The sequence below is a fragment of the Callorhinus ursinus genome, unplaced genomic scaffold, assembly GCF_003265705.2.
Source record: "Callorhinus ursinus isolate GAN/ISIS: 27379988/994484 unplaced genomic scaffold, GSC_fseal_2.0 scaffold1, whole genome shotgun sequence".
In the NCBI taxonomy this organism is placed as follows: Eukaryota; Metazoa; Chordata; class Mammalia; order Carnivora; family Otariidae; genus Callorhinus; species Callorhinus ursinus.
The window spans coordinates 112795970-112816993 of NW_027397063.1; the positions used below are offsets into that span (position 1 = coordinate 112795970).

Here is a 21024-nt window from a genome sequence, read left to right on the forward strand (position 1 = left end):
GGTGGCATAGTCAGTTAAGTGTCTGTCTCTTGATTTTGACTCAGGTCATGATCTCAGGGTTATGAGACTGAGACCCACATCGGGCTCCACATGAGGTGTGGAGTCAGCTTAAGATTCTCTTTCCCCCTCCCCCCCCTTAAAAATTAGTTGGATTATTAGAATCTTGGCCCCTGTGCATCTCCAGCCATTCTTATCTTCCTGCCCCAAGTCTCCTTTGTCTATAGGAGAAGGCCACTGCAATAAGATTTTCAGCAAAACCCCATCTTTATGTTTTTGGAATTGTTGGGTAGAATATTTATGTCTTGCTCTGTATTTGAAGAATTGTGTAACTTTAAAAGATACTAAATTCAATTATAACAGTCAACTGAAGTAGCATTTGTTATTAGAAGTATTTTATTATGAAGATGAAGCATTGTTTCGTAACTTCCACATTTCACTGGTCCTACTTCTCTCCCTGGCTTCCATAATTTCCAGGTTTGTTGTGGTGTGTGGTGATGGTGAATATATCATCTACACAGCAATGGCATTGAGAAACAAGAGCTTTGGGTCTGCCCAGGAGTTTGCATGGGCCCACGATTCTTCAGAGTAAGTTTTGGCTTGTGCTGTCCAGCTGGCCCTGATTGCAGATGGGTGATCTGTGTGCAGCTGTATGAAATATGTTCCGAAGGCTCAGTGTTGGCTGTCCTTCTTCGTGTTCAAGGACAGTTCTCACCAGTGCTACCTTTGCCCTTTCTGTATTCCGTATTCAGCATACTCACTCAAGCTCATCTAATAATCCCATTAAACTGGGGGCCAAGCACCCATTTCCTTGCTGGAGCCTGCCACAGCAGGGCCTGGTGCTTATGGATGGGCTCAAGACAAAGTAGGCTCTCCCTGTGACCTGTGTCCTGAGGTGCTGCCAAGTCCTGAGCCAATTGGGAGAAAGTGCGGTCTGATGTCTTTTTTTTTTTTTTTAAGATTTTATTTATTTACTTGAGAGAGAGAGAGAACATGAGAGGGAAGAGGGTCAGAGGGAGAAGCAGACTCCCTGCTGAGCTGGGAGCCCGATGCAGGACTCAATCCTGGGACCCCGGGATCATGACCTGAGCTGAAGGCAGTTGCTTAACCAGCTGAGCCACCCAGGCACCCAGTCTGATGTCATCTTGATGAGAATTTCATTGAATCTTTTTTAAAACTCATTTTCTGTGATGTTACCCAACCCTCATTCTTAAAACAAATTCTGTCTGAATTTAGAGTTCATAAAATGTTCTCATTAAAAAGAGGAAAAATCATTTAACTCTGAATTATACTAGGTGCTAATTATTTGTAATTCTTTATAATTCTTTATAGTAGATACTGGTTACCAAGTGGTTCCTTTTTGATTCCTTTTTGGTGCATGTAATATAAAATATCGGGGCTTTGGTTTTTTCTGACCGCACAACTGAATTAACTCTGAATTATCATACTAGGTGTTAATTATTTATAATTCTTTATAATTCTTTATAGTAGATACTGGTTACCGAGTGGTTCCTTCTTGATTCCTTTTTGGTGCATGTAATATAAAATATCAGGGCTTTGGTTTTTTCTGACCACACAATTGAATTACATCTTCATTTTTCTTAGTTTTGTTTCCTCCATATTTTGTATTGCCCCTACCCTCAACAGTAAGTAACCTGAGCCTCAGTTTTGCATATAAGGTGCATGTTTTTAAATTATTTAACAATAAGATATACTGAGAGATAAGAATTTGTTTTGATCTTTTCATAAATTTCCTAAATACATTCATACATGCACAGTTCCAAATACTAAAATGTACTTTTATATCATCTTAAAAAAAATTATAGTTCATGGATTGCCTTACGCTCTTAACATACCTCACTGTTTTGATAATTTGCTTCTTTTTTTTTTTAGCTTTATCCAGCTAAGGCCCTATTCAGCATCTTTCCTATCTTGATAGGAATGCTCATCAGATCACTTCCTTAAATACTCTTGATTATCCAGCAACAGCCACAGTCCCTCTTTTCAGGAGGCCTGAATATACACAGTGTTCTAAATTGTTGCCAAAAATGGCTGAGCCACTTATAAAAGTTTTTATTTTTAAGTCACCTTTATTGAATTGTAATTTATATAAAATTAAATGCACTAGTTTAAATGTAAATTTCATTGAATTTAGGCAGATATATACAATCTGTAACCACTAGCACAGTCAAGACAGAACGTTTCTGTCATCCCCAGAAAATCCCTTTGTTTTCCCTTAACAGTCATTTCCCTGGCTGCAAACACTGATTGGATTTTTGTCACCAAAAATTGTGGATTAGATTTGTCTTAGAGTTTAATATAAATGGAGTCCTACAGTATCCACTCTTGTGTCTGGCTTCTTTTGCTCAGCATAATGTTTCTGAGATTCACCCTTATTGTTGCATGAATCAATAATTGGTCCCGTTTTGCAGAGTAGTGTTCCACTGTATGAATATACCATAGTTGATTTACTCACTCACCTTTTGAGGGATGGTGGGTCTTTCTCAGTTTCTAAAATAGTTTGTAAACCCTAATAATGTGTGTAATAGTGTAAAACCCATAATTCATTACTCAGATACATTTGAAAATATTTCTAACATTTGATGCAAGTATGGCTTGGTATATAATATGCCCTTCCTTTCCCCCCAGATATGCAATAAGAGAGAGCAACAGTGTTGTAAAGATATTTAAGAACTTTAAGGAAAAAAAATCATTCAAACCAGATTTTGGAGCTGAAAGTGAGTGCTATTTATTTATGACACAATTTTAGAAGTTTTGTGGTGGCTCAGAAACATCTAAACTAATATCTTTTTTCTTTTTAGGTATTTATGGAGGCTTCTTACTGGGAGTCAGATCTGTAAATGGCTTAGCTTTCTATGACTGGGACAATACAGAACTCATACGCAGAATTGAAATTCAGCCCAAACACGTGAGTTTTCCCTCCTTTGTTACTTTTGGAATGTGTACCTTTGTGAGGAGCTCTGGGTCCCTGAGGCAAAGAAATGTCCTTGTACCCAGCTGTCCTGGTTCCACTGTGTTGGACACAATACCATTTACTTCAAGATTGCTTAGAAAATCAGAATTGTAGGGGGCAGAGCAAGATGACAGAGGAGTAGGAGACCTGGATTTCTTCTGGTCTCAGGAATTCAGCTGGATAGGGATCAAAGCATTCTGAACACCTACGAAATTAACAGGAGATCGAAGAAAAGAATAGCAACAACTCTGAACAGAAAAGTGACCACTTGCTGGAAGGTAGGACATGCGGAGAAGTGAATCCGAGGAGATACTTGGGAGGATAGATGGCGGGGGAGGGGGCCTCCGTCAGCCGCTTCTGGCAAGTGATAGAGCCTCAGAGCACAAAATCGGAACTTTTAGAAGTAGGCTCCACTGAGGGACGTCGCTCCAGTAGCTAAGCGGGGGGTGGTGCCCTCGCGGGACAGTGTGGTCTCAGGACCCTTGGGGTCACAGGAAGACCAGGGGTGCCTGAGTGCAGCAGAGCTCCCAGGTATCGGAGCGGGGAAGCCGGCTGCAGAGACGAAGCCGAGGCGCGCGCTCTCAGCTCGGGGTTGCCATAAACTGTGATCAGTGACACAGGCCACTGCTCCTCCAGCAGGGACCCAACAAGCGGCAGATCCGGGGAGACTCCCCTTCCTCCCCTGGGAGGAGCGGCGCGGGAGCACACCCCGGGGATCTGCTGGGTTTGGAGACTCCACGCGGGGTCGGGTGCCAGAGATAGAAACGCTTGGTCACAGGCTGGGTGAGCACAGAGTGTGGCCGGAGACCGGGAGACGGGAGTGATTGACTGCTTTTCTCTGGGGTCGCACTGAGGAGCGGGGCCCCAAGTTCTCACCCCTCTGGCTCCTCCGGGCGGAGATTGGGAGGCCGCCATTTTCACTCTCATCCTCCAAAGCTGTACCGAAAGCTTGCAGGGAACAAAAGCTCCCAAGGGCAAACCTGAGCAGATTACATAGCCCGGACCCACAAGGGCGGGGCAATTCCGCCTCCGGCAGACATTTGGGAACCACAGCAACAGGCCCCTCCCCCAGAACATCAGGAAGAACAGCCAGCCAAAACCAGGTTTACAGATCAATGAGAACGGCAGAACTCCAGCGCTAGGGGAATACTGCACATAGAATTCATGGCTGTTTTACCATGATTCTTTATAGTGTTTCAAAGTTAATTTTTTCAACTTTTTTTTTTTTAATTTTTCTTTTTCCCTTGTTCAGCCAACATCTTATCAATCCCTTTTTTAAAAAAACATGTTTATTTTTCATTTTTAGAGTCATATTCTATCCCTTCATAGTAGTTACCCTTATATATATATGTTCTCTTTAAAATTTTGAGATACAGTTTCTTCTAACAGATCAAAATATACCCTAAATCGCTAGTGTATGGCTTTATTCTAGTCTCCTGCCTGATCACATTCTCTCCCTTTTTTTTTTTAAATCCTCTTCTTTCTTTTTTCAACCAACTTCTTATCAATTCCTTTTATAAAATTTTTTATAATTTTAATCTTTACAGTCATATTCCATCGCTTCATCGTATCAGCGCTTATTTTGTACATATACAATTCTTTCTTTCTTTAAAATTTTGGGAGGCACTCCCTTCTAACAGACTAAAATACACCCAAAAACTAGTGTGTGGCACTGATTTATGCACCAGCCTGATCATATTTGATCATCTGTTTTTTTTGTTTTGTTCTGTTTTTGTTTGTTTTTCTTTTTTGTTCTGTTTTTGTTTGTTTTTGTCTTTCTTTTCCTTTTTTTCTTTCTTTCCCTTTTCCCCTGGTTTCGGGTCTTTTCTGATTTGTTTAGAGTATATTTTCTGGGGACATTGTTACCCGGTTAGCATTTTGTTCTCTCATTCATCTATTCTCCTCTGGACAAAATGACAAGACAGAAAAAAATCACCTCATCAAAAAGAACAAGAGGTAGACCGTCTGCCAGGGACCTACTCAATACGGACATTAGTATGATGTCGGACATAGAATTCAAAATGATAACTTTAAAGATACTACCTGGTCTTGAGAAAAGCATGGAAGTTATTAGAGAAACCCTTTCTGGAGAAATAAAAGAACTAAAATCTAACCAAGTCGAAATCAAAAAGGCTATTAATGAGGTGCAATCAAAAATGGGGGCACTAACAGCTAGGATAAAAGAGGCAGAAGAGAGAATCAGTGATATAGAAGACCAAATGATGGAAAATAAAGAAGCTGAGAAAAAGATAAACAACTATTGGATCACGAGGGCAAAATTCGAGAGATAGTGGTACCGTAAGACGAAACAACATTAGAATAATTGGGATCCCAGAAGAAGAAAGAAAGAGAGAGGGGCAGGAGGTATATTGGAGCAAATTATAACAGAGAACTTCCCTAATGTGGGGAAGGAAACAGGCATCAAAATCCTGGAGGCACAGAGAACCCCTCTCAAAATCATTAAAAATAGGTCAGCACCCTGACATCTAATAGTAAAACTTACGAGTCTCAGAGACAAAGAGAAAATCCTGAAAGCAGCTTGGGAGAAGAGATATGTAACCTACAATGGTAGAAACATCAGGTTGGCAACAGACCTATCCACAGAGACCTGGCAGGCCAGAAAGGACTGGCATGATATATTCAGAGCACTAAATGAGAAAAATATGCAACCAAGAATACTATATCCAGCTAGGCTGTCATTGAAAATAGGAGAGATAAAAAGCTTCCAGGACAAACAAAAACTAAAGGAATTTGCAAACACGAAACCAGCCCTCCAAGAAATATTGAAAGGGGTCCTCTAAGCAAAGAGAGAGCCTAAAAGCAGCATAGACCAGAAAGGAACACAGACAATACACAGTAACAGTCACCTTACAGGCAATACAATGGCACTAAATTCATATCTTTCAATAGTTACCCTGAATGTAAATGGGCTAAATGCTGCAATCAAAAGTCACAGGCTATCAGATTGGATTAAAAAACAAGACCCATCGATATGCTGTCTGCAAGAGACTCATTTTAGACCCAAAGACACCCCCAGATTGAAAGTGAGGGGGTGGAAAACCATTTACCATGCTAATGGACACCAAAAGAAAGCTGGGGTGGCAATCCTTATATCAGACAACTTAGATTTTAAACCAAAGACTCTAATAAGAGATGAGGAAGGACACTATATCCTACTTAAAAGGTCTATCCAACATGACGATCTAACAGTTGTAAATATCTATGTCCCTAACATGGGAGCAACCCAGTTATATAAGGCAATTAATAACAAAAGCAAAGAAACACATCGACAATACAATAATAGTGGGGGACTTTAACACCCCCCTCACTGAAATGGACAGATCATCTAAGCAAAAGACCAACACGGAAATAAAGACTTTGAATGACACACTGGACCAAATGGACTTCACAGACATATTCAGAACATTCCATCCCAAAGCAACGGAATACACATTCTTCTCTAGTGCCCATGGAACATTCTCCAGAATTGATCACATCCTAGGTCACAAATCAGGTCTCAACCTGATACCAAAAGATTGGGATCATTCTCTGCATATTTTTGGACCACAATTGCTTTGAAACTAGAACTCAGTCACTAGAGGAAAGTCAGAAAGAACTCAAATATATGGAGGCTAAAGAGCATCCTACTAAAGAATGAATGGGTCAACCAGGAAATTAAAGAAGAATTAAAAAAATTCATGGAAACCAATGAAACTGAAAACACAACTGTTCAAAATCTTTGGGATGCAGCAAGGCAGTCCTAAGAGGAAAGTATATAGCAATACAAGCCTTTCTCAAGAAAAAAGAAAGGTCTCAAATACACAGCCTAACCCTACACCTAAAGGAGCTAGAGAAAAAACAGCAAATAAAGCCTAAACCCAGCAGGAGAAGAGAAATAATAAAGATCAGAGCAGAAATCAATGCAATAGAAACCAAAAGAACAGTAGAACAGATCAGCAAAACTAGAAGCTGGTTCTTTGAAAGAATTAACAAGATTGATAAACCCCTGGCCAGACTGATCAAAAAGAAAAGAGAAAAGAGAAATGACCCAAATCAACAAAATCATGAATGAAAGAGGAGAGATCACAACCAACACCAAAGAAATACAAACAATTATAAGAACATCTTATGAGCAACTGTATGCCAGCAAATTAGATAATCTGGAAGAAATGGATGCATTCCTAGAGATGTATAAACTACCAAAACTGAACCAGGAAGAAATAGAAAACCTGAACAGACCTATAACCACTAAGGAAATTGAAGCAGTCATCAAAAATCTCCCAACAAACAAAAGCCCAGGGCCAGATGGCTTCCCAGGGGAATTCTACCAAACATTTCAAGAAGAATTAATACCTATTCTTCTGAAACTGTTCCAAAAAAATAGAAATGGAAGGAAAACTTCCAAACTCGTTTTATGAGGCCACCATTACCTTGATCCCCAAACCAAAGACCCCATCAAAAAGGAGAATTACAGACCAATATCCTTGGTGAACACGGATGCAAAAATTCTCACCAAAATACTAGCCAATAGGATCCAAAAGTACATTAAAAGGATTATTCACCACGACCAAGTGGGATTTATCCCTGGGCTGCAAGGTTGGTTCAACATCCACAAATCAATCAACGTGATACAATACATTAACAAAATGTATTGTTACATTTGAACCTCAAATGTAACATTCTTGTTAATGTTACATTAACAAGAGAATCATATGATCCTCTCAATAGAGGCAGAAAAAGCATTTGACAAAGTACAGCGTCCTTTCTTGATCAAAACCCTTCAGAGTATAGGCATAGAGGGTACATACCTCAATATCATTAAAGCCATCTATGAAGAACCTACAGCGAATGTCATTCTCAATCGGGAATAACTGAGAGCTTTCCCCCTGAGGTCAGGAACACGGCCGGGATGTCCATATCACCACTGCTCTTCAACATAGTATAAGCCCTAGCCACAGCAATCAGACAACAAAAAGAAATCAAAGGCTTCCAAATCGGCAAAGAAGTCAAACTCTCACTCTTTGCAGATGATATGATACTTTATGTGGAAAACCCAAAAGACTCCACCCCAAAACTGCTAGAACTCATACAGGAATTCAGAAAGTCGCAGGATATAAAATCAATGCACAGAAATCAGTGGCATTCCTGTACACCAACAACAAGACAGAAGAGAGAGAAATTAAGGAGTCGATCCCATTTGCAGTTGCACCCAAAACGATAAGATACCTAGGAATAAATTTAACCAAAGAGGCAAAGGATCTGTACTCAGAAAACTATAAAATACTCAGGAAAGAAATTGAGGAAGACACAAAGAAATGGAAAAACGTTCCATGCTCATGGATTGGAAGAACAAATATTGTGAAGATGTCAATGCTACCTACAGCAATCTACACATTCCATGCAATCCCCATCAAAATACCATCCACTTTTTCAAAGAAATGGAACAAATAATCCTAAAATTTGTATGGAACCAGAAAAGACCCCGAATAGCCAGAGGAATGTTGAGAAAGAAAAGCAAAGCTGGCGGCATCACAGTTCTGGACTTCCACCTCTATTACAAAGCTGTCATCATCAAGACAGTATGATACTGGCACAAAAACAGACACATAGATCAATGGAACAGAATAGAGAGACCAGAAATGGACCCTCAACTCTATGATCAACTCATCTTTGACAAAGCAGGAAAGAATGTCCAATGGAAAAAAGACAGTCTCTTCAACAAATGGTGTTGGGAAATTTGGACAGCCACATGCAGAAGAATGAAACTGGACCATTTCCTTACACCACACACAAAAATAGACTCCAAATGGTTGAAAGACCTAAATGTGAGACAGGAGCCCATCAAAATCCTAAAGGAGAACACAGGCAGCAACCCCTTTGACCTCAGCCTCAGCAACTTCTTCCTAGAAACATCACCAAAGGCAAGGGAAGCAAGGGCAAATATGAACTATTGGGATTTCATTAAGATAAAAAGCTTTTGCACAGCAAAAGAAACAGTTAACAAAACCAAAAGACAACCTACGGAATGGGAGAAGATATTTGCAAATGACATAGCAGATAAAGGGTAGTATCCAAAATCTATAAAGAACTTTTCAAACTCAACACCCAAACAACAAATAATCCAGTCAAGAAATGGGCAGAAGACATGAATAGACATTTTTCCAAATAAGACATCCAAGTGGCCAACAGACACATGAAAAAGTGCTCAACATTGCTCGGCATCAGGGAAATCCAAATCAAAACCTCCATGAGATACCACCTTACACCAGTCAGAATGGCTAAAATTAACAAGTCAGGAAACGACAGATGTTGGCGGGGATGTGGAGAAAGGGGAACCCTCCTACACTGTTGGTGGGAATGCAAGCTGGTGCAGCCACTCTGGAAAATAGTATGGACGCTCCTCAAAAAGTTGAAAATAGAGGTACAGTATGACCCAGCAACTGCACTACTGGGTATTTACCACAAAGATACAAATGTAGGGATCCGAAGGGGTACGTGCACCCCGATGTTATAGCAGCAATGTTCACAATAGCCAAACTGTGGAAAGAGCTAAGATGTCATCGACAGATGAATGGGTAAAGAAGAGGTGGTATATATACGCAATGGAATATTACGCAGCCATCAAAAGGAATGAGATCTTGCCATTTGCAACAACGTGGATGGAACTGGAGGGTGTTATGCTGCATGAAATAAGTCAATGAGAGAAAGACATGTATCAACTGACCTCACTGATATGAGGAATTCTTAATCTCAGGAAACAAACTGAGGGTTGCTGGAGTGGGGGTGGGGTAGGAGGGATGGGGTGGCTGGGTGGTAGACACTGGAGAGAGTATGTGCTATGGTGAGCGCTGTGAATTGTATGAGACTGTTGAATCACAGATCTGTACCTCTGAAACAAATAATGCAATATATGTTAAGAAAAAAAAAGGGGAAGAATGAAGGGGGGGATTCGGAGGTGGAGATGAACCATGAGAGACAATGGACTCTGAAAAACAAACTGAGGGTTCTAGAGGGGAGGGGGTTCGGGGGATGGGTTAGCCTGGTGATGGGTATTAAAGAGGGCATGTTCTGCATGGAGCACTGGGTGTTATACGCAAACAATGAATCATGAACATTACATCAAAAACTAATGATGTGTGGTGATTAACAATAAAAAAATTTAAAGAAAAAAATCAATTGTAGTATATGAATGAGGCAGTAGACATTGGGTATTTTGAAAAGCATCAAAAGCTATACAAATGCGAAGTGCTTTCATGTTTTAAATGGCGTTTGACAGAATATAAAAAGTATGCTTTGAAGACAGGAAGTCAGGGAGCTCTTAACTTGGAAAGGCCTAGGAGCTCCCATACCATTCAGAAAGCCTTTTCATACTTTACCAGATGATGCCTTTTAAACTTCAGGTAAATGTCTCCAGTGACAGTTTTCTACCTTTGGAACTACCTGCTTCTTTTACAGCTTTCATTGTAACAAAATCCTTTGGAGACAAATCCACCTCCCTAGGGTCCTGGTTGTGTCTTTTACAGCATGCAGTCTGAGTGGGCACTAGTGCCCCAATGGGGCAAAAATTGGTTACTGAGGGTGAAGAAAATTCATTCTTTATCTGTAAAGCATATTTATATGTATATATATGTTCTGTATATGTAGACACCATATGTGTATGTATATGTGTTACATATGTATAAGCATATGTACATATGTGTATATATATATATATATATATATATATATATATATATAGTATCTATGGTATTAAGGTTTTATAGGAGGTGAGGAAAAAAATGTCTAAAATGGTTCCTGGGTGGGCGTGATAATGAAAAAAAAAAGGCTGAAAAACACTTTTCTAGAGCAATAGGGAATAAGCTGCTGCTTCTAAATTACAGCACGTACTGACAGCTTTCCTTCCTGTCTCCCTTGGGTCTTCCCATTTCTAGACTAAATAGTGAGGCACTGCCCTGTCCACCCTCCAAATACATACATACATATACGTACATATGTGTGTGTGTATCTGCATATACAAACTATGCACTACATAAAATTGTTAAATGCATACTTATTATCCTAATATAAGAAGACAAATGTTAGAAACAAAGTGTATGCAGTTTGTCATAACACTCAGAAATCCGACATTGTTTGTGTTTTGTTTGCCATGTTGTAGATTTTCTGGTCTGACTCTGGAGAGCTGGTCTGTATTGCCACTGAGGAGTCATTTTTTATCCTGAAATATCTGTCAGAAAAAGTCTTGGCTGCACAGGAAACACATGAGGGAGTTACTGAAGATGGCATTGAAGATGCCTTTGAGGTAATTGACCAACACAACTTCAGCTTTGTTTTTAAATGATTTGTATTTGTATAACAGAACTTCACTGATTTTAATAAGTTAGGTTTGGGGATAGTAAACATTTAAGAAATTCCTGTGAAATCTATAAATTAAAAGTCTTGACTGAAAGATCAGAGTTTGAAAGTATGTATGTTTAAAAGAAATTTGTACTTTTGATTTTAGAAAGTCTTTAGATTCATTTTGATATCTTTCAATAAGGAAATTAGAAGGTGTTTTGGTCTTAAGTTTACCCAGAGTGATTTAAATGACCTCTCAAATGGTAAAGTTAAATCATCTGTTGTGTAGATGGTCCTGGAAGCTTTTATGAAATACTTCCTTTTCCAGTTTCATGTGTGTGAGTTTAGATCACCACTTTTTAGATCACAGCTTTGATGTAGCAGTGAGATTCTGCATTACGGATATACTCAGCCAGGAATCTGTTTTTAAATAGAGAAAGAAGATAGAAATTCCAAGGAAATATTTTCTTTCTTGAAGTAGGATTTTACTTTGCATTCCTTATTCTACCTTATCACCCCCAATCATACTCAGTTTTTGTTATTGACAGGATTTCTAATACTTAATAAGGTAATGATAGACTATTTTCTCTCTGCAGGTTCTTGGTGAGATTCAGGAAATTGTGAAAACAGGGCTGTGGGTAGGCGATTGCTTCATTTACACAAGTTCTGTGAACAGATTAAATTATTATGTTGGAGGAGAAATAGTCACCATTGCCCACTTGGATAGGTAACTGAGTATTGTTTTGCTTTTGTCTCAGGCATCTTAAATTTAGAATTATGCTTTTTAAACAAAACCTCTTGCTGGCTTGTAGCACTGATAGGCTTGATTTTTCAGTGTATAGTTTTAGTAGGTTGGCTATTGTTGATCAAAATTACATCAATCAAAATGGAAAGATTTTGAGCAAGAGGCAGGTTTTGTGTGTATGTGTGTGTGTGTGTGTTTACCTACTGATTTGGGCCTACTCCTAAATTAGTTTCTATTTCTGTTATAGGACAATGTATCTCCTGGGTTATATTCCTAAAGACAACAGGCTTTATCTGGGGGATAAAGAACTGAACATCGTTAGCTATTCTCTGCTGGTTTCAGTGCTGGAATACCAGACAGCTGTCATGAGAAGGGACTTCAGCATGGCTGATAAGGTTCTTCCTACCATTCCAAAAGAACAGAGGACCAGAGTTGCACACTTTCTAGAAAAGCAGGTAAGTTTTTTGGTCTGTTTTTTTTTTATTTGTTTGCTTCTTTTCTTTTTGAGTGTTTTTTTAAACCAATTTAAAAGAATGTTAGTATAGATTGGAAAGCTATTTCTTTATTGCCACTTAATGGCAATGAAATTTCTCCTGTAAACTTAAGTCACTTATTTGACTCTTCCTTGTCCTTTCTTAATGCCCCAGTACCTTTTTTTTTTTTTTTTTTTAAGATTTTTATTTATTTATTTATTTATTTGAGAGAATGTGCATACGCAGGGAGGGAGAGGGAGGAGAGAGAATCCTAAGCATACTCTGCACTTAGCCAGATCCTCATGTAGGGCTTAATCCCACAGTCCTGAGACCATGATCTGAGCCAAAACCAAGAGCCAGATGGTTAACTGATTGAGCCACCAAGGGGCTGCAACTCTTAGTACCTTCTTTAAATGTTTGAAGCAATTATCAGTCTTCTCTTTCTGTAGACTTCTTTTCCATTCTGTCAGTATTTCCATTTTTTTTTTTTTAAGATTGTATTTATTTATTTGACAGAGAGAGACACAGTGAGAGAGGGAACACAAGCAGGGGGGAGTGGGAGAGAGAGAAGCAGGCTTCCTGCGGAGCAGGGAGCCCGATATGGGGATGTGGGGCTGGATCCCAAGACCCTGGGATCATGACCTGAGCCGAAGGCAGACACTTAATGACTGAGCCACCCAGGCGCCCCAGTATTTTCATTTCTATCCTGCATTTTCCCTCTCTATGCTAGCAGGCATTTCTTTTTTTTTATTGTAAAATATACGTAAAATTTACCACTAGTGATATGCCTTTTTCTGAATGGAGTGTTTTTAAATCAAATTTGTATGTGTACAAAGTGTAAACTTCTGCAGAGCTTAAGAAAAACAACTGCACTTCCTTTCCTCTCTTATACCTACTTCCTAGAGGTAATCACTTTTATTATTTTGGTTGATCTTTTGGTATTTATTTCTACATCTCTAACATACTGCTATTTCTCAGCTTTAGGCATTTCTTGTGGACTTACTGCTCTATAGACGGTGACGGTTTACCTTTATTTCTACCCTGTTTCTACAGTATACATGCTATTTTTCTGTCCTTATCCTTTCAGTATGGTTATATTATGATTTTGATTAGATCAGTTTTCAGTGTTCACATTTTTATGGCTATGTAAACACTGCTTACAGCTGAGCCATGTAGTGTGTTATAGCTTTCCCTTCCTGCAATTGTTTTCCTTGGAATTAATAATAACTCTTTTTTTTTTCCTTTGCTTATTTTTCTGTGTACGTATGGTTAATTCTCCCTAGATTCTGGTGGTTCTCCAGATTTCCTTGAAATCTCTTAGTATGTTTAGTCTGCTTCAGGTTGAACTGTTTTTGCTCTCATGGATATCCCCTCACCTTCATGTTGGGGCTTCCCTTTGCCTCTGAGTTGGATCCGTTGTTTCCTACATCCCCTGTCTTCTTTCCTACTTTACTCCCTCATTTTGCTGGAGGGTGTCATTCAGTAGTTTACTGAGAGAAGGGTTATTAATAGAAAGTAAAGTTTTTTGTAACCCTGATTATCTGAAACCGCCATTGTTCTATTCTAAAACATCCTTGGCCATTTAATGGATACAGAATTCTAGGTTGGAGGTAATTTTCTCCCAAAATTTTGAAGGCATTGTGCCATTGCCTTCTAGCTTCTAGTTAGTGTTGTAAAGCCATTTATATTCCTGATTCTTGATACCTGGTCTGTTTTTTCTCTCTGGAAGCTTTGTGGAACTTGTCCCTCTTGTTCTAAAATGTTATGATGGTGGGCCTGGGTAGGGGTCAGTTATTCATTTTGTTGGGTATTAGATGGACTGTTTTAATTGGACACTCATGTCCTTCATGTCTGAGAGAGTTTCTTGAATCATTTTCTGATGGTTTCCTTCCTTCTGTTTTCTATATTCTGTCTTTGTGAAACTATTGGTCAAATGTTAGGCCTCCTACACTGGTCTCGTTTGGTTATTCTTGTACTTTTAAAATCTTACTCTTGTGTATGGATGAAAGTTTATTTCTCTCAGGATCTGAACGATAATAAGTTTTGTCGTTGTTTGGGAGTTTTCCCCCTTCATGGTATGCTTCCTTCAAGTTGCTGTTAATGGTTCGTTTTGGTATCTTTCTTTCCTGTTAGAGATTTTTCTCATGCATCTGATGATCTTTGGGCCCTCATTTAAGAGTGGAGGTCTAAGAAGAAGCAGATCAAAAGGTCTGAGTTTGTGGGTGGTCTTGTTGGGTATGGACTTCATAACGTGGATGTGGCTGGGCCATCTAATTGGGGATTCTAAGTGTCCATATGTTCATCCCATGAATTTAATGATCACTTAACATTGTACAGGCACTACACTAGCTGGCATATGGCTCATAGGCAGTTGACATTTTAGTGTTACATCTTGGGCTGTTTAATATAGAGTTTATACCCCAAGGGGTAAGACTGGGCTTAAATCACCATCATTCTGGGATTTCATTTCGTCTCAATCTCTATTCTCATAATTTCCTATTTTCCTTTTGAAAGGTGTGTAGGGTATCCCTCAGACTGGAGACCTAGTTTACCCTCTTCAAGCAATAAACTTTCCTGTCTTGTGTGTGTCCCAAGGGGTGCGGGGAGACGTGTGGGGACCTGGAGTATCTGTTTCTTTCCAACTTGTTACATAGACTTTCAGGCAGTTTTGTTTACTTTAGCACTGCATTCCATGAGACACCGTTGGGGATTCTGATGTGTAAATGAAGTTGTTTCTATGCTGTCCTCACTCCTGATTTAGGATTAGTGTTTTAACTGTTTAATATTCCTCTACCAGTTTTCCAGCTTCCAAAATTTTGTTACAGGGGTCCTCTGCCTTTCAGTGTCCTTGGGAATTTATGCCCTAAAAAAAGAGTCCCTTTTGTGTTATTTCAGTGGGGATTTGGGGGAAAACGGAAGTGTATTTAGGCCACCTAACTTCATCTGCTTTGCCCTTGCCTGTATCTTACGCGTTCCATAGAGCTTACATCCTCTCTTGGATTTTTATTATTTACACCAGTGCTAGGAGAGAAAAGGAGTAATGCAGATTATTCAGAATGCGTTGTTTACATTGTACTCGTGGATGAATGAAAGGATGGGCAGCTTGTACAATCTGGGAAGTTAAAACATTTTGAACATTAATGATACAGCCTTCCTGAGGATCCAGCTGGAGAGAACTTGGAAAGCTGTCCAGCTACTCCGTCTTGGCCACCCCAAAACTGAGCATTCCTCCTCATTCAAGTGAAGTCTCTTTAAATCTGAGCTTTGTCTAATGCTCCACATCCACAGAGCTGACGAACTTGCCCATAGTGCGGACTCCCATCAGTACTCTGTCTTAGGGGAGAGGCTAATTTGATAATTAACAATAGTTGGTTTAAAAGCCTGTTTTGATGACTCAGCGGAACATGGAAGACAGTTCTAGATTTTCTGCCCTCTGGAATGCTTGCTGGTGACTAAATTGGACATAAGACCAACAGTAAAATCTATGTCAGGACCTGCAAGCCAAGTGTTTGCTGAATGACCTCCAGATCAGGGAAAATTGGAAGGCGGCTTTTACATTTGACTTGCCTTTTTTTTTTTTTTAAAGATTTTATTCATTTGACAGAGACACAGCAAGACAGGAAACACAAGCAGGGGGAGTGGGAGAGGGAGCCCGATGTGGGATTTGATCCCAGGACCCCGGGACCATGACCTGAGCCAAAGGCAGAAGCTTAACGACTGAGCCACCCAGGAGCCCTTGACTTAATTTTCTTTGAGGGACTAGACTAGATGATCTCTAAGCCCAGCTTAGTGAGTGAACAGCTAGGTCTAGACCACTGTGCCTTTCTTTTGAAATGGCTTTTATTCACTCAACTTTCCAAAATCCTTTTTTTTTTGACGTTGGTTTGCTTTTGCATTTCTGATTTTACTAGTTTTACATGAGTTTGTGTAGCACCAGTTATCTCCTACTGCTTAGAAAACAGTATTGTGGGACTGAATTTTGTCTGCTGGTTTGTTCTTACCAATTAATTTAATGAATGACTCCTTAATTTTTCTTTCTTCACAATTTTTCTTTCTTCACATGTAGACTGCCCATACACTGTTATATCTCTTCTCTGTTTAGGGCTTCAAGCAGCAAGCTCTTACAGTATCCACAGATCCAGAGCATCGCTTTGAACTTGCTCTTCAGCTTGGAGAACTGCACATTGCATACCAGTTAGCAGTAGAAGCAGAGGTATGTACTAAGTCAAAGTCAAGATTTTTCATAACTGATGCAAAGATTAGGTGTTTCTTTGTATTTAGTGTAAGTTCTCTTATTAAAGTTTTCTGAAATACAAATCAGTAACTCTCTTTGGTGAGATTACTGCCTTTGATCATTTAAAAATGTATTTTGTTAGTCTTTATGTAAATTTAAATGGCTTATATTGGAGATATATTCTTAGTATTCTGATTTAAGAAAAAGTGTTTTCAATAGCTTATATGAGATCTATTTTGTAAGAGAAGATGTAAGATACTAGATACAGTAGTCTCGGAACTCTAAGAGTACAGACAGACAAAGCAGTAATTTGCCAGTATCCCAAACTAGTGAGAAAGTTGTTGGTTTTAAAGAAAGATTTTAATATTTGGACACAATTTTGTGACATTTTAATGAATTGTTATCTATTGAGGGCCCCCAGCTGTGGTTTAAGGCTAGCATTTATTGGTAAATTCATTTCAGATGTGCTAAATAAATTTCAGCTATGTTAAGATCATCCAAATGTGTAGCATTTTGATTTGAGAAGCTACAAAGGAGAAATAATATTGTTAAATATTTAAGGATATAAAAAGCAATCTGCTCTTTCAAAAAGTGGTATTAAATCAGTCATTAAAGTAACTGCAATCTAATTACCTTAAAACTCCAATTAGATAGTATTACTTTTAGTTTTACTGTGTAATTACAAAATAAAAATATAATGGGTTGATGATTATACATGCATCATTAAAATTGATTTGTGTTTGAATTAATTTTGTGTATGTGAATAACTTCCATTTTCTCATTACACATTTTGTCATTCCATTCTTATTTTGATTGATAGAACAACTTAATAGGCACAGCTCAGTATATGTATGAAATATCTCCCATTGTCAGGATAGTAATAGGTTAACAGAAGAGTTGATGTTGACAATTCAAATGTTTATTTCCATAGATGTTTTAACTTGGAAACCCTTTCTTACAGTCAGAACAAAAGTGGAAACAACTTGCCGAACTTGCCATCAGTAAATGTCAGTTTGGCCTTGCCCAGGAGTGCCTGCACCATGCACAGGATTATGGGGGTCTGTTGCTCTTGGCCACTGCCTCCGGAAATGCTAGTATGGTGAACAAACTAGCAGAGGGTGCAGAGAGGGACGGCAAGAACAACGTGGCATTCATGAGCTACTTTTTACAGGGCAAGTAAGTATTTATCCTAGGTCTAAGAGAGGCGGGCATAGTAATTTAAAACACTGGTTTCTGCACTGACTTTGAGGGTGATTTAGAGAGGAAGAATGAACCTGGAAAGAGAATGGACAGAGTTCTGGCCTAGCCCCTGGCTAGTGGGGGCAGTCAGAGGACAGTGCTACCTTGGTGGCATTTGCCTTCAGCAAGGGATGCTCTTCACACATTTGGTCTAAATGAGCAAAATGAGCTGTTTAGGGAGGCTTGGACTGAGAGAAATGTTAAACCCCTTTCTCAAAAGCCCTGCTTCTCCCTAGCTGAGCTATTTTATTTTACCACGGCAGGAAGCTATTGTGCTGCTCCCGTAGTACCAAAATGGCAGGTAGTTTTACCCAAATTGGGTAGTTCTGACCTGTCCATGACAAGAATAAAAGGGGGTTGAGGATGTCAGGTATTTCTAGAACTGAGTCCAATTGTAAAGCATAAAAATATATACTTCTAAAAGTTTAGCAGTTAGTGCAAACCAAATCATCTCAACATAGTTGACCATATTATGAAATAAAACACAAAAGTGTTCAGTAACCTTCCCCTAGTGACTTTCTTAAACCTCACACTTTATTATAAAAACTTAGTGCACCCCAGTGTGTTTCTATATGTATTTATAAATTTGTATATACTTGTAGGAAATAGATCTGTAATTTAAAAGCCAAAATATGTCCTGAAAATAGTGTCTTATAACTTATTTGATGGCAAGACCAGAACTCTGAAGTACTATTAATTGCTTTTATGCCACTCATTTTATCACATTTAGTATTCATGTGTTATTGCAGAATATTGTTTATGACTTTTATTTGATGCTGAGGATGTTAGGTAATGTGTAGTATATGTACTGTATTATCCTTCTAAAACCCAAAACCCTGTTTTTTTCCCCCCAAAAAAACCTGTGAATTCTAAACACATTATCTACTTAATCAAACTTAGAAAAAAAGAAAATTGAAATTAAGAAAACAGACACTAGGACATTTTCTGGCTGGGCATCACTGGGTTGCCAGCACAGCCCACACTGGAGACACTGACCTCGATGATCCCACTTGTGAAACTGAGTTTCTGCTCCTGTATCTCCTGAAAGCCTTTAAAATGTGCTTGTCTAAGCTGCCTTAGCTGGTCTTGAAAAGCCCCCTTAGCTGCTTCTTAGGAGTTGTTTAAAACAAGTTATCAGGAGATTGAAAATGATCACAAACCTGTCCTATCCTTCATGCTCATGGAGTCCGTTGATTATGTAAACACAGTGGTGATGACAAGTAAATGGTTCAGTGAAAGAAATGAGCTGTATGTGTGGAAGTTGGGGAAAGAATATTGACTTTGCAACACTAAATCTACATTTGTTTGTCTATTCTTGGTAATAGTGCCTCTCCTTTTTAATCTTTAGGCTTGATGCTTGCCTGGAACTCTTGATTAGAACTGGCCGACTGCCAGAAGCTGCCTTCCTGGCCCGGACTTACTTACCCAGTCAGGTTTCAAGGTATAGACTTCTAGGTTTTAGGAACAAATGTTTTAGATAAAAACTAGAGCATATTTACTCAGTCTCCCTTTGGTTCCATGATCTCTACAATAGGGTGGTGAAACTCTGGAGAGAAAATCTTTCAAAAGTCAATCAGAAAGCAGCAGAATCCCTTGCCGATCCAACAGAGTATGAAAACCTTTTTCCTGGATTAAAAGAAGCCTTTGTTGTGGAAGAATGGGTGAAGGAAACACATGCTGATCTGTGGCCAGCCAAGCAATACCCACTTGTCACGGTGAGTCTCTAGGCAACCAGACCTCATTTATTGTGACTAGAGGGTAGAAGTGCATGTACATTTACGAATGTACTTGGACTGAGAGCTAATATCTGGTATTTGGGTCAAGTTCATAGATGAATTATGACTTCAGAATATTTCATTATTGCTTTATTCTGATAGCCAAATGAAGAAAGAAATGTTATGGAAGAGGCAAAAGGCTTTCAGCCCTCAAAATCTGCAGCTCAGCAGGTCAGTAGAATACTGCATGAGATAATCTGATTAAGATTTGTTCATTTTAAGTACCATCTCCTACTTCCTAATCCTTAAACAGCTTTCCTTGGGGGAAAATTACCTGAACAAATTCCTTCATCTTTATCTGTGTCTCCACTTGGGCTTTCAGGAACTTGATGGGAAACCTGCTTCTCCTACTCCAGTTATTGTGGCCTCCCACACAGCCAACAAAGAAGAAAAGGTACAGACATCATACCTAGATTTTCCATGGGAACTCCAGGCTCACTTCTTCCTCCCCATGAATGGTTGCAGGATGGGCAGGCCTCTGCATTTCAAGTGATGTAATCACTTTCAGAGCAGGGGCTCTGAAATGAGAAAATGCCCCTTTTGACTATTGCTTTGGTTCCCTTTGGATCATGAATCAGAGGTAACTTCAAAAGGTTATCAGAGATAACAAAGTGCTATATAACTCTTTTCTTTGCAGAGTTTACTCGAACTGGAAGATCTGGATAATTTGGACTTAGAAGATATTGACACGACAGACATCAACCTGGATGAAGATATTCTGGATGATTGAGTGTAATGTTTCTTGAGAACCCAGCTTCACAGATCATTATTATGGACAGGTATTGATTGCCATCCTGACCACAGTGCTTTGGACTCTGAGAAACGTCTTAGATTTTTATATGAAAAGGCTGTGTGTGGCCCACTGGGAGCACAGTGCTCTTCTCATCTTAGGAGTGGTTTATGGCAGCATCTTAAGTAAACCAAATGTGGGCTTTGATTTTTTTCATACTGTCATTGGACCATATCTCATAAAATCTTTTGAATTAATGAAAATACTTGAAAGTTTCCTTTCTAAATAATGAAAATAAGCCTCTGGTTTTAGAAGGCTGAGCCAAACTACTGATCACCTAGGGATCAGCTCACATTCTCCTAACCCTTTTTCTTGGTCACATTCACCCTCCCCCAAGTTTATATAGTTGGGTTTTTATGACTCACCCTGATTTTGGAATCTGAAACCCAACTCCTCTGACCTCGTTAAGCTGGGCTCTGTTTAAACTACCTGTTTGGTAATACAGAAACATATAAGTACTTTT

At 39.1% G+C, this 21024-nt stretch overlaps 1 protein-coding gene across 1 annotated transcript in view; it reads left to right on the plus strand.

Annotated features, from left to right (window-relative positions):
- The window catches only part of COPB2 (COPI coat complex subunit beta 2), a 38910-nt gene extending 17891 nt beyond the window's left edge, over positions 1–21019 (plus strand). Inside the window, exons 10-22 of the mRNA XM_025881519.2 lie at positions 475–585; positions 2647–2735; positions 2820–2926; positions 11127–11270; positions 11902–12032; positions 12298–12505; positions 16626–16736; positions 17719–17933; positions 19345–19437; positions 19531–19711; positions 19874–19942; positions 20094–20165; positions 20409–21019. Coding sequence (XP_025737304.1) covers positions 475–585; positions 2647–2735; positions 2820–2926; positions 11127–11270; positions 11902–12032; positions 12298–12505; positions 16626–16736; positions 17719–17933; positions 19345–19437; positions 19531–19711; positions 19874–19942; positions 20094–20165; positions 20409–20501 — 1624 coding nt within the window. The 3' untranslated portion in view covers positions 20502–21019. The remainder of the gene's footprint in view (positions 1–474; positions 586–2646; positions 2736–2819; positions 2927–11126; positions 11271–11901; positions 12033–12297; positions 12506–16625; positions 16737–17718; positions 17934–19344; positions 19438–19530; positions 19712–19873; positions 19943–20093; positions 20166–20408) is intronic.
- The last annotated feature ends 5 nt before the right edge of the window (positions 21020–21024 follow it).